Source organism: Paroedura picta, chromosome 12, assembly GCF_049243985.1.
Source record: "Paroedura picta isolate Pp20150507F chromosome 12, Ppicta_v3.0, whole genome shotgun sequence".
NCBI classification, from domain to species: Eukaryota; Metazoa; Chordata; class Lepidosauria; order Squamata; family Gekkonidae; genus Paroedura; species Paroedura picta.
The window spans coordinates 11,459,269-11,471,493 of NC_135380.1; the positions used below are offsets into that span (position 1 = coordinate 11,459,269).

A 12,225-nucleotide genomic window follows, 5' to 3' on the forward strand; every position below is an offset into this window, starting at 1 on the left:
GAGAACGTCCTAAATAGAAGGAACACCTTAAAACAAGGGTCAACCGGCAGCTCTGTCAAGTTCGGTCATTATCTGTGAGGTCTTTTAAAAGAGAGACACAAGCAAAGAATCATCATCGTGCAAGCTGAGGATTCTTAACATACTGGAAAGATTTGCAGCTGTTTTTAAATCTCCCGAATTATTTCTAAAACCTGTCACATGAGTGATAATTAGTACAGAGAATTGTTGCATCGTTTTTAAAAAGTCTAGGAGAGAAGGAACAACTGCAGAGGCTGAGTTTAATGGTCAGAGCCTTCATCTAGAGCAGGGGTAGTCAACCTGTGGTCCTCCAGATGTTCATGGACTACAATTCCCAGGAGCCCCTGCCAGCATTTGCTGGCAGGGGCTCCTGGGAATTGTAGTCCATGAACATCTGGAGGACCACAGGTTGACTACCCCTGATCTAGAGTTTCCTCAGAGCGATGTGATTAATTAGCAGGAAAGCCACTGTGGGCCGTTTTGTGCCATCTGCTTTTGAGTACATGTATTATATTTCTGAACATCTGTATCTGAAGCACTTGCTTTTATGCATCATCCACTTCACAGCATTTTTATTCCTATCTTCTTGACTCTCTCTTGACTCTTATGCCCCCAAAATCTTGTTGGACTCTAAGGTGCTTCAGGAGTCACATCTAGCTGTTCAGATGAACACGTCTGTAATAGCAAAGGCTCTCCCAGAAAGAGAGGCGGTGTGGTACCTGGGAAACCCGGGTTTCAACCCCACTCAGGACATGGAAGCTTGCTGGGTGACCTTGGGCCAGTCACGCTTTTTCAGCCTAGCCTACCTCTCAGGGTTGCTAGGAGGATAAAAAGGAGGAGAGGAGAACAATGGAAGCTGCTTTGTGTCCCTGTTATTTATATTGAACAATAAATACATATGAGAGAGAGAGAAAGAGAAGGAGGGAAGGGTGGGGAGGGAGAGGGACGGGAGGAGGGGAGGAGAGATGAGGAGAAAGCCCAAATGAATACTGAACATAACCATTTATTAATAGGAAAATGATACAACCACAACAGATGTAAAATGCAACGGGAGCCTTACAAAACGGTAAAGAAAATATCTTAAAAGACAATATAAAAAATCATCCCTAGGAAATGTTGCTAATCTTCATCCAGTAGTTCCCAGCAGCATGTTCAGACTCGGCCAGCTTCCTGGAATTTCTTCAGCAGGGGTTCATCGGCTCGGAGGGCAAAGGTCAGGGTGCGTTTCCGATAGTAGCTGGAATCGAGCTCCAGGTTATCGATCACGTCCGAAAGGAGGTGGGCTCGCTCCACGGAGGATCCGGGCGCATCGTAGCTCAGGGCCGTAAAGTGTACGTGGAGGTGATAGTAAGACGGCTGGTAATGCAGGTAGACCCGCAACTGGGCCCCAGCAACCCCAAAGCGCTTCACTATAGCCTCCTAGTTAAAACCAAAAAGGGAGTACATTCAGTGCTCTAAACCAGGGGTAGTCAACCTGCGGTCCTCCAGAAGTCCATGGACTACAATCCCCATGAGCCCCTGCCAGCGTTTGCTGGCAGGGGCTCATGGGGATTGTAGTCCATGGACATCTGGAGGACCGCAGGTTGACTACCCCTGCTCTAAACCACCGAAGGCTGACCGTGCAAACCCTCCATAAGCTTATCCTTATATTACAAGTTGAAAACAGGAAAAGGCTCCCCTCTGCCATACGCCCGTATTACAGGCGCAGCCCCTCGCAGTGCTTAATGTTCTTATGCCCCGAGTCTGTTGAGCCAGGGGCTGAGGAGCAACGTGGTTCAAGAGAAGTGGGCAATGGGATTGGCCTGTTCTGGGGCGCACCTAAGAATGGGACCTTCGGCTCCAGACCCTGGGGCGCTCCGAATCCTCATTGTTTAGCATTGGCTGCTTCCAGCTCTCGTTGCTACAAGCTGGCCCACGGTGTTTTCAGACTGCTGACTTTTTAAAAACTGTACAGCAAATGTCTTGGAGATTTATTGGAGAAAACTACACCTTGACTGTGCCAAATTACTATCTGTCTAGCTCTTTGTGTATACAGCACTGTCAAGTTGCAAATGATTTATGGCAGGGGTAGTCAAACTGCGGCCTTCCAGATGTCCATGGACTACAATTCCCAGGAGCCCTTGCCAGCATTCGCTGGCGAATGCTGGCAAGGGCTCCTGGGAATTGTAGTCCATGGACATCTGGAGGGCCGCAGTTTGACTACCCCTGATTTATGGTAACCTCAGCAGGGGGCTTTCAAGGTAAGTGGAATGCAGGGGGGGTTTGCCATTGCCTTCTTCTGTAGTCTCTCTCTTGGCGGCCCCCCCTGTCCAAGTAATGACCCTGCTGGTCCTCCGAGATCCAAAAAGTTAGGACTCTACCTTGCTGCTTATCTAGCCATTTTGATTCTATCCATTCGCTTGTATAAAACAGGCGGTACCTATTCAGCCAAGCCCCAGGGGACCCTAAAAAAATATCAGAACTCTCTAACAGTTTCAATATCCTCCCCAAATTACAATTCTCAGGGTTGGGGGGCGGAGGAGGGGCATGACAGCCTCAGTGGTTTAAAGCAGGTTTATGGCTGCAGTATAAATGTGTAGCAACATTCATGGAGACAGGCGCCTTTCCCTCGTCCTCCTAGCTTTTAGCATTTCCAGCCCACTGTCTCAACACAAAGAATACAGTCAGAAGACAATCAAAGGAAGGAATGATGGAAGGAAAGGAATAGGTGAGGGCCAGAAGAGTTTCTGGCATACTCAAGATTTACAGGGAAAAAAAGGGAGGAAGAGCCTGCTGGCATAAACTGTTACTCAGAAAAAGTTTGCCGTAAAACAATCAGCTGATCTAGCTTACTGGTACAAATCTGCAAACTGTTTCATGTTCAGACATACCACGCAGTGTACGTATTAAGAAGCAGCTTATACAAATCAACCCCAGGGAGCAAACGTACTTAACGTAAGAACTCCCAGACTCCTTAAAAGATTGCTGAAAATCTGAGCCAGAACTAGAACTATGTGCCAGGAGACCACTCAATGGGTGGGGGGGTTCTACATAAATTCCTTCGGCTGGATACAGCACAGTCCTGACCCATTCGCTTGCGACCCCCGGCCAGCAGCTTGGGACTGCCTTGTTTATTTCATCCCCAGCCCACTTGACCTTGCTTCTCCCTTGCCCTTGGATACTAGGTGGTTTTTTCCCGGATGTTGACCCTAACCTTGACCCACAGTGACTAGGACAGCTCCTAGCCTTGCGCTTATATCTGGATGGGCTACCATTGAGGTGTGCTGATAGCATCCAGCCAAGCTCCCCTTGTCCATGACAATCCTCCTCTTGCTATATGCCAGGGGTAGCCACACTGCGGCTGTCCAGAGGTCCATGGACTACAATCACCATTGTAATTGGTAACTGTAGTCCATGGTCATCTGGATAGCCACAGTTTGGCCACCTCAGCTAAATTTAATTTGACATGGAGGTGAATTGTTGCCTTGTGATCCGACAAAGGGCAGCAAGGGTCCCTGGCTCAATGTCCCCTCAAGAATGTGCACCTCAACTTCTAGTGCACATGAGCCTCAACTGTGGTTGACAACGTGTAATACTCCCATTCCTGGAATCTTTGGAGGTTCTTTTAGAGGTACCTCTTGAGGTCTACACCAAGAGCCAAGCCAAACACGCTCTTCCAGCTGCTCTTGGGGAATTTGTTGGGCTGAGTTTTTTTTTTCCTCTGTGGGAACTGCGATCTCTGCTTGGAGACAGCCAGCCTGCGACTGATTCATATAATCACTCATCTCAAGAGAAACGGAGAGATGGGTAAAGAGCTCTTAGCGACCTCTCCCTTTCAATTGTCAACAAATGCATGCACACTCCAGGCTGGAGAGACTTCAAGGACTAACACCTCACGACAAGAGATTTCAAAAAACAATCCTCATTTGCTGCAATTAACTGTTGCCCTAGAGCTAAACAATGAATGGACAAGCCCATGTGAGCCGCTGAGCATTACCGTCCCACTTTGTGGGGAAGAGAGAGACAACTGCCTGAATTCTTTTCACACACACAGATGCACAATGTTCCCTCCACTCACAAAGCCTGCTGAGGGGGGGAGACAGGCTCAGTCTGAAATGTCAATTATTTGAGTTAGAAGCAATCTTGGTTATAGCCTTGGAAAGGCACAGAAGAGAGACCTAAAGCTACACGTGCCAAAAATAACCTCTCTGAGAATTACATCTCTGTTTCTGGGAGGAGTGGGCGAAGGCATGCACTTGGCTCCAGCTGAAAATCCCAATTCCAGTTGAAGAGTCCAGAAATAGCCCGAGAGTTCAGAGGAAATGGGCGATTGTTTTACAAGGACACATGAAGCTTCCTTATACCAAGTCAGACCTCTGGTCTTTCGAGGTCAGTATTACTCCTCTAACTAGCAGCCATTCTCCAGGGCTTCAAGCAGTGATCCTATTGGCCTGGCCAGGGATTGAAACTTGGAAATCTAGCATGTCAAGAAGTCGCTCCATCATGCCTCCTCTCTGCCATTTTACCGTGTCTATCCTTCCTTCAGGCAGCTCACGATAGCATATAGTTCTCCTGCCTCCCTTTTTAATGCTCGCAACAACCATGGAAGACAGGGACAGAATACTTGGCCCAAAGTCAGTGAGTTTTAATGCTGACTCAGGATTTAAACTTTCCAGCTTGACGACACGTCATTTGCCCGGTTTATACCAGTTCAAAATAACAGCGTTGTGGAGTAACAGCTCTCCAAAATACCTTTGTTTCTGAAGAAAATGTAAATTAAGAGAATTTCACGTGCCAATGGTATGAACACATGCACCTAGTTTCCAGGGAGTGAGGAAAATAGAATATAATAAACGGATAGTGATGGTAAACAGATCAAGGGAATAGCCGAGAGAGCTTGGCCTGCTTTGAAGCTACAGTCCTATCTGCTCTTAGGAGCAAGTCTCATTGAAATCTATGGAACCGAACATGAAAGGATTCGCCTAAGATGCAAAAGATCAAAGGGAGGATGGAGGCAGAAAAGCAGTCGCACCTTCAGTAGAGGATGGCCAGATCTCTGGAACCCAGGGATCCTGCGGCTTTGACACATGTAAACTACATGCCTGTAGCTTTTGGGGGGAAACATAAACAAACAAGAACTGTCATAACCAGTTTGTGATGATTATGGAGTAGACTCGTGTCCTAAGATTCTTCCTCACTAACTTTGCATGTGCAGGAAACAGCATAGGCAAGGGAAGCTTGGAAGTCTGCCAGTTGGACACTGGATCTGCTTCCCAAGCTCTTGTTCTGGACCATGCGCTTCCCCCTCATTGTCTGAACAAAGAAGAGTGTGTACAGGGGATCTTTCTCTGATAACCTAGTCCCAGGAAGGAAGACACAATCTCTGCCACTTTGTTTTTTTCTATAGATTCAAATGAGTAGCCGTAGTAGTATTGTGCTGAAGTAGCACAATAAAATCAGAGTCCAGTAGCACCTTTAAGACCAACAAAGATTTATTCAAGACATGAGCTTTCAAGCACTCTTCGTCAGACTATGATCTTCCTGTCATGTAAGAAGATCATAGTATAACGAAGAGAGCTTGCACTCAAAAGCTCACGCCTTGAATAAATCTTTGTTGGTCTTAAAGGTGCTACTGGACTCTGATTTTATTGTTTTTTTCTATGTTTACTGGGCTTTTGCAAGGAGACCTCCCACCTGAGCAGGTTTTTGTTTTTTGAGGACGGAGGATCGGTCCCTGCCTAAACTAATGTTGCTGATGGCTCCGAGGTTTTATCTGCCATAGTTTAAAGGGCAAAATAAAAGGAGAGTCCAGTGGCATGTTAGAGACTAGCAGAAATTATTCCAGAGTAAACCTACTTTGTCAGACGGAAGGGTCCCACTAGGCAAATACATTTATGCTTAATGCCACAAGCGTTCGATGAAGTGAGTTCTGGCTTTAAAAAGCTTACGATGGAATAAATTCTGTCAATCCCCGAGGTGCCCCTGGACTCCTTTTTATGCTGCTGCAACATGCTGATGTGGCTCCCTATCGGGATCAAAAAGGCAGCTCCCGAAAATGTAACAGAGCAGGATCCTATCGTACCGGAAAGAAAAAGAGAAACAACAAACAAGCAGGGATTCGTGCTGTTTTCCAGCGAAGGCCGACGCTACACACGGCTTTGTCTGCTGGAACTAGATTCACAGAACAAAGACAACCCTCTGTGGACAGACATGCTTCCTCGCGGGGACAGAAGGGGCCCCCGTGAATATTAGAACATACATGTTTGGGTGTGAAATGCAGTTCAGAATGGCTTCAGAAGATGCCTTATGGAAGCAACACAGAGAAAATTGTCCAAGACTTTGTCCCAGCATTTCCAGACAAGGGTTACGCATAACCCCAGGGTTGTTCCACAGCCCCAGAGGGTTCGACGTTGGTTTGGGGGGGGGGGGGGGATAGGGGAAAATCGCAGATTAAATCTGGATCCAGCCTGTTGCTACCAGCTGCCACTGGGCAACCACTATTCCGTGAACCTAATGTGCAGATCATATCTTAGGGAATGCCTCTCCTAACATGTTACCCAAACATAGAATCATATAGAATCATAGAGTTGGAAGGGGCCATACGGGCCATCTAGTCCAACCCCCCTGCTCAACGCAGGATCAGCACTAAGCATCCTAAAGCAGTATTACACTCTGCAAACACTGACTTCCTGGTGATCCCTGACTCCAGAGAGATCTGACTGGCCTTGACCGGAGCCAGAACCTTCTCGGTCTCGACTCCTTCTGATGGAACAAGCTGCCAATGGAGTCCTGATCCCTGAAGGAGCTGTCAGAGTGCTGCAGGGCCTGTAAAATGTCGCTCTTCCACTAGGCCTGGGGTGGAGGCCAAGTACTGTGGGTCTCCCTCCTCTCCTCCACATATCTCCCCCAACTTTAGACCTCCCCCTCTAAAGGGGATATTTGACCACGGCAACAACACAAAATCGTCAGCTAGACAGTGGTGAAGCCCTAATAAATTTCTTACTGTGTTTTTATTATGCTTTTATGGTTTTAAATGTTATGCTGCTATTGTAAACCACCCCAAGATCACTTGAGGGGAGGGGTGATCTAGAAATAAAATTATAAATTAATTAATTGATAACACGTGCCTGAAATCAGCCATGGAAACCACTGGCTTGCAATAGCTGAAGCAATTCAAGTTGTGCCATTGATTTCCTGGCACGGAGCATGGCCACAGAACAGGAGCTGTCCCAAGCTGGACGGCCTGCACACCCGGTTGGTTGGGCAAACTCGAGCTGAGTATTCTGATCACGCTCATTTGAAAATAAATCCTGCCAAAGTCTGCGGGGACTTGCGTGGGATCACAGTTGGCAGAGCTCAGTCAGCCGAATCCTCCAGAAACACCATTCGGGTGGCAGCTGCTGGGATCCGATTCTGAAAAGCTCTGCACCACGTTCCCTCCAGAGAGATGCATTTCATTTTGTCAGTGCGGCCGGCAATTCATCACCGGGGAAAATAATTGTTCCCAGAAGACAAAGTGTTGGTGAAGGGAGACAGGAGAAGAGAGGTGCTGTAAATCTACACTGCTGAGCGCAGCCACAGAGCAAAAAACAATTATAAAAAATTCCACACTAAATGATGAAGTGAAGTCTTGAGTTCCTCCAGCCACAACCACAACGGCCTGGTCGGTGAGCAAACGGCTTGGAAGCTCCTGCAGAAAAGTTCCTCAAGACCCCGCTGGAAATGAGGGTGTGTGGCTTTTCAGAAACGGAGAATGTCTGGGAAGCTAGGGAGATACCACAAGCCTAGACGTTTTGGCTTCGTGCGGTTTATTTATTATTGTAAACCTGGGTCTTTTTTTATATCCCACTCTCTCAGTCAAAAATTCTTGAGACAGCACTCCCCGGACGGTATCCTCAGCCAATCAAAACAGCTCAACAAAAACAGTTTGCGTAGCTCTAACTGGTGTTCTTCGAGTGGTCATACATGCAGTTCTACAAACGGGCCGGGTGCCTGAACAGACCCTGAAGCTGAAACTTCCTAGAGCCAAGTCTTTAGGCGTGAATGAAATCTGCCAAACCTCCAAGCCTGGACATGACCAAGGCGAAGGTGTCACAACTTTCTCTTAGTTAATCTGAGGCAGCAAGGCAAAAAGCTAAAGGGCATCCCGTACAGAGATGGGGTTGCATGACTGAACCAGTGACCGCTCAAAGAATACCTGAATATAGGTAAGCAACCTGGTTTTCTTCACAGTGGTCTCTTTGCATCACACACACACTAAAAGACTGGCAAGCTAACCTATCTGTGGATGAGCACAAGCCCAGCACAAAGAGGATGTTGGGGATGGTTCTGCCAAGGAGGTATCTTTAGGTGCTCTGAAGTCCAGGGCATAGTGTATGATAAAGGTGGAAGGTTGATAGCACCTATAAGAGCTCTAGAACAGGAATTTTTTTGTTCTTGTAGAATGTGCACATACAGACTCTTGGAAAAGTCTGCGAGCCAGCTAATAAGAGTCTTATAATACTTGACAACCTACGGGTAAGATGTTGGAAAGAAACCTTCTGCCATGTTAGATCCGGAACAACAGATAAAAAGGAAAGACTTCTCCTAAAAGTAGTTTTCTGTCCAAGCAGGAGGCCAGTGGTCTCCTAGATTCAAAAGAGTGTGCAGTCTTTTCAGCATTCGGTAGAAGAATGGTACGAGAAGATCCTGGCAAGAAGGAGCTGCAGATGCAAAAACAGCTTAAGATAAATGAGAGTAAGGAAGGACATACTGAAAAGGTCATAGTTTGCAGGACCTCCTGGCTAAGCACATTGGCACTAAAAGAGTTACCTTCCATGATAGTCAGCAAAGGTAGCAAGTGGTTGACTGAGAAAGCACATGATGGAGCTGGGGATGAGACATTCAAGAAAAGTCTTAACCCCCTACCACCACCATCACCACCATCCAGGCAAGAAGCAGACAGGTCTCCATCCATCATGCCTACTTCTAGAGTAGCTGGGCTCCTCCTCACCAAGGAACTTTCTTCAAGGTACATGGGATTTTGATTTCTGAGACTGCAAGAGCATTATTTCTTTGTCAAAAAAGAGGCATGGAAATATAAGAAGGAAGAAAGGAAAGCAAGATGGAAAGGAGGAAAGAAATTGCTCAGAAACAGGCCAGTGGAAAAACCTGGATTCACCCGATGAGGGTACTCACCTTCCCTTCCTTTGAGATGTTCTTCAGCAATGGAAGATGCTCAGCAGTGAGGTCCCTCAATGACTTGATTCCTCGGCAGTGGCAGATAGCAATTAAGTACAAGTCGTCCAGCTGTAGAGAAAGAATGGGCTGTTGAGGTGATCAAGGTGGGCGTCTCTTATTTTGCCATTCCTAGTCATGAAATTATCATCATCATCATCATCATCATCTAATTTATATCCCGCCTCTCCCCGGAGATTCGAAATGTGTTTATAGATGGGGGGTGGGTGGGGTTGAGATATTTTTTATTTATCATGGGATATACATTCCACCATTCCCAAAGGCTTGTGGCAGATCACAGTATCAATAAAACACCCAATAAAACCCCATAAAACATAACATACACGTAACAAGTGGCGGTAAAACTCTTTCCTCACCCTCCACCCAATCCCGTTAAGTAAGCAGCTTGGGGATAGGGCAGATCTGATGTTAAGGTCAGCGTGGGGAGGGGCCCTAGATATTCTGGGCCCTGACCTCAACCAAAGACCAGGCAGAAGAGTTCCATTTTCAGGCCCTGAGAATAAACCAAGGACAAGAGAATACAGGCAAGGCCTACAACAACTAAGACCATAACTGCAAAAGAACAGCTAGATTTGAGGGCAGTCGCCCTTTGAGACCAACAAGGTTTTCAAGGCCTAAGAATTGGAGTGTCAAAGCTTCCTTCTTCAGATAGGCATTTTTCAGAAGGGAGCCTTGACTCTCACCCACTGGCACATGCTGGAAGAGCAGATATACTCCAGATCAGGGGTAGTCACCCTGTGGTCCTCCAGATGTCCATGGACTACAATTCCCATGAGCCCCTGCCAGCCCATGGACATCTGGAGGGCCTCAGTTTGACTACCCCTGCTCTAGATTAAGTGCCGGTCTGCACATTCAGCAACAAACGGAGGGGGGAAAATACTGTTTGGGGCTTGTACCGTTACAGCTGTGGGTACGCATGACTGAGCTTGGAACAATCTTATTGAAAATGAGAAACAGAAACTTTGCACTTAGAAAACTGGCATATCAGGAAGAAGACTACACTGAAACCTTGTTGTCGATGCCAGGGTTGTGGCACGAGGGAGTTCATATGCCGAGAGAGGCGTGTGTGTGTACAGGCGAGCATTAAACTGTGCAGTACCCTTCTGAAGCGGTAGTCTGGGAAGCCGTGTCCCAGTTTTTATACCGTTTGTGTCGAGCAGGCCCAAGCTGCCTAAGGAGATTTTGCCCAAAGGTATTTGCAACAAGGGGCAAAATATGTTTGACGGAGGCTCCGCCATTGTACGGCAGGCGGCTGTGTTACAGGATTGTCCCTGGATAATGCCGCCTTCCGGAAAGATAAAAGCAAAACCTTGTTTCTCGGCAATGGTATTTCCGAAACAGCTTCTCGGACAGTTTGGGAAAGGCACAAACAATGCTTTGAATTCTATAACCGAAAATGTCCAAAGTTTCAAGATAGCGTTACCCGTGCCCTGGGCCGAGTTCCAGTCGCTGCGGTTCTCTAAATAACTCCTCTCTCATATGAATGAGTCATTGGACAATATCATCATTGTTAAAAATGTGGTTTGGGAAAGAGATCTTGGCGAGACTTCTAGCAGCTCCTAGAATACTTTCTAGATTAAACATCAGATCAGACATCTGAATACAAAAGTTATTTTCGGTCTCAGGGAAAGCTAGAAAACTTCGAGCAAGGGATGCCAAATGCCAAGTGCGCATACGTGCACAGCCAGAAGAGACAGTGGCAGGCATTACCGAGGTGGTAATTTCAGAGAGAGGCAAGGCAGAAAATCTCTCAAACCAAAAGAGAGAGAGGCAGAGACAGAGAAAGAGACAGAGAGAATGGCCCAGTGGTTATTTGGTTAGATGTAGACCCTGAAAAAGAGCCTCTTGTGGCGCAAGAGCCTCTTGTGGCGCAGAGTGGTAAGGCAGCCGCCTGAAAGCTTTGCCCATGAGGCTGGGAGTTCGATCCCAGCAGCCGGCTCAAGGTTGACTCAGCCTTCCTTCCTTCCGAGGTCGGTAAAATGAGTACCCAGCTTGCTTGCTGGGGGGTAAACGGTAATGACTGGGGAAGGCACTGGCAAACCACCCCGTATTGAGTCTGCCATGAAAACGCTAGAGGGCATCACCCCAAGGGTCAGACATGACTCGGTGCTTGCACAGGGGATACCTTTACCTTTACCTTTAGACCCTGAAAATGCACTTATTTATTCAGATTTATATTTTAATTTATACGCTGCCCATGCTGACTTGACTGCAGCTTGAACCGACTGCTCTGGGCTCTGCAGAAGAGTCTCTCACACTCTTTCGACTTAGCAGCCGGTTCGCTGCTTCAGCTGCCTGACCGATTTTCACCTAGGGCTCTGCGAAAAGCAGCATGGGGCCAGAGTCAAAAACCTCTGGGCTCCTGCCATTTCCAAACTTCCAAATGGTGGGAGGAATCTTTTTTCAGTGCCAAGCCTTTCTGAGAACTGAAAAATCTCAGCAAGAACAGGAAGTTCCCTCTGTGTCCGATTTAAGCTGCTGGGATTTCAGGCGCAGAAACTTCATTTCTCACTTCTAATCTCCATTTTCTGTTCAGCTTTGCAGACAAGCCCAGATAGGAACCGGAAGGTCCAAATCCAGGCCAGGCGTTCTCCTCTCAATCGCACATCTGCTCTAAAGTTCAGGAACCGCTGGGATTCTGTTTTGCTGCCATGACCTGGAAACTAGTCTGCAAATTCCGCATGGTCAAATACCCAACGGCGCTTTCAAAGGCAAGGTTTACAAGAACAGTTGAAGAACAAGAAGAGTAGCGTGCAATGAACACCCAGGTCCCTTAAAGCAGGGGTAGTCAACCTGTGGTCCTCCAGATGTCCATGGACTACAATTCTCATGAGAATTCTAGTCCAAGGACATTTGGAGAACCACAGATTGACTGCCCCTGTCTTAAAGGGCAGGCACAAAAGGGAAATCATGGGTCCACAGATAAACATCTGCAGATTCATTTGGATTTTGGCATTAGAACCAAGAGAGAAGCCCTGCTCCATCAGTCCA

At 47.1% G+C, this 12,225-nt stretch overlaps 1 protein-coding gene across 1 annotated transcript in view; it reads right to left on the bottom strand.

Moving 5' to 3' along the window:
• Window positions 1–1,005: 1,005 nt before the first annotated feature.
• Window positions 1,006–12,225, bottom strand: part of DCPS (decapping enzyme, scavenger) — a 49,007-nt gene continuing 37,787 nt past the window's right edge. The window contains exons 5-6 of the mRNA XM_077305487.1: window positions 9,175–9,285; window positions 1,006–1,437 (exon numbers count right to left, since the gene is read on the bottom strand). Of these exons, the coding sequence (XP_077161602.1) occupies window positions 1,171–1,437; window positions 9,175–9,285 (378 nt within the window). The 3' untranslated portion in view covers window positions 1,006–1,170. The remainder of the gene's footprint in view (window positions 1,438–9,174; window positions 9,286–12,225) is intronic.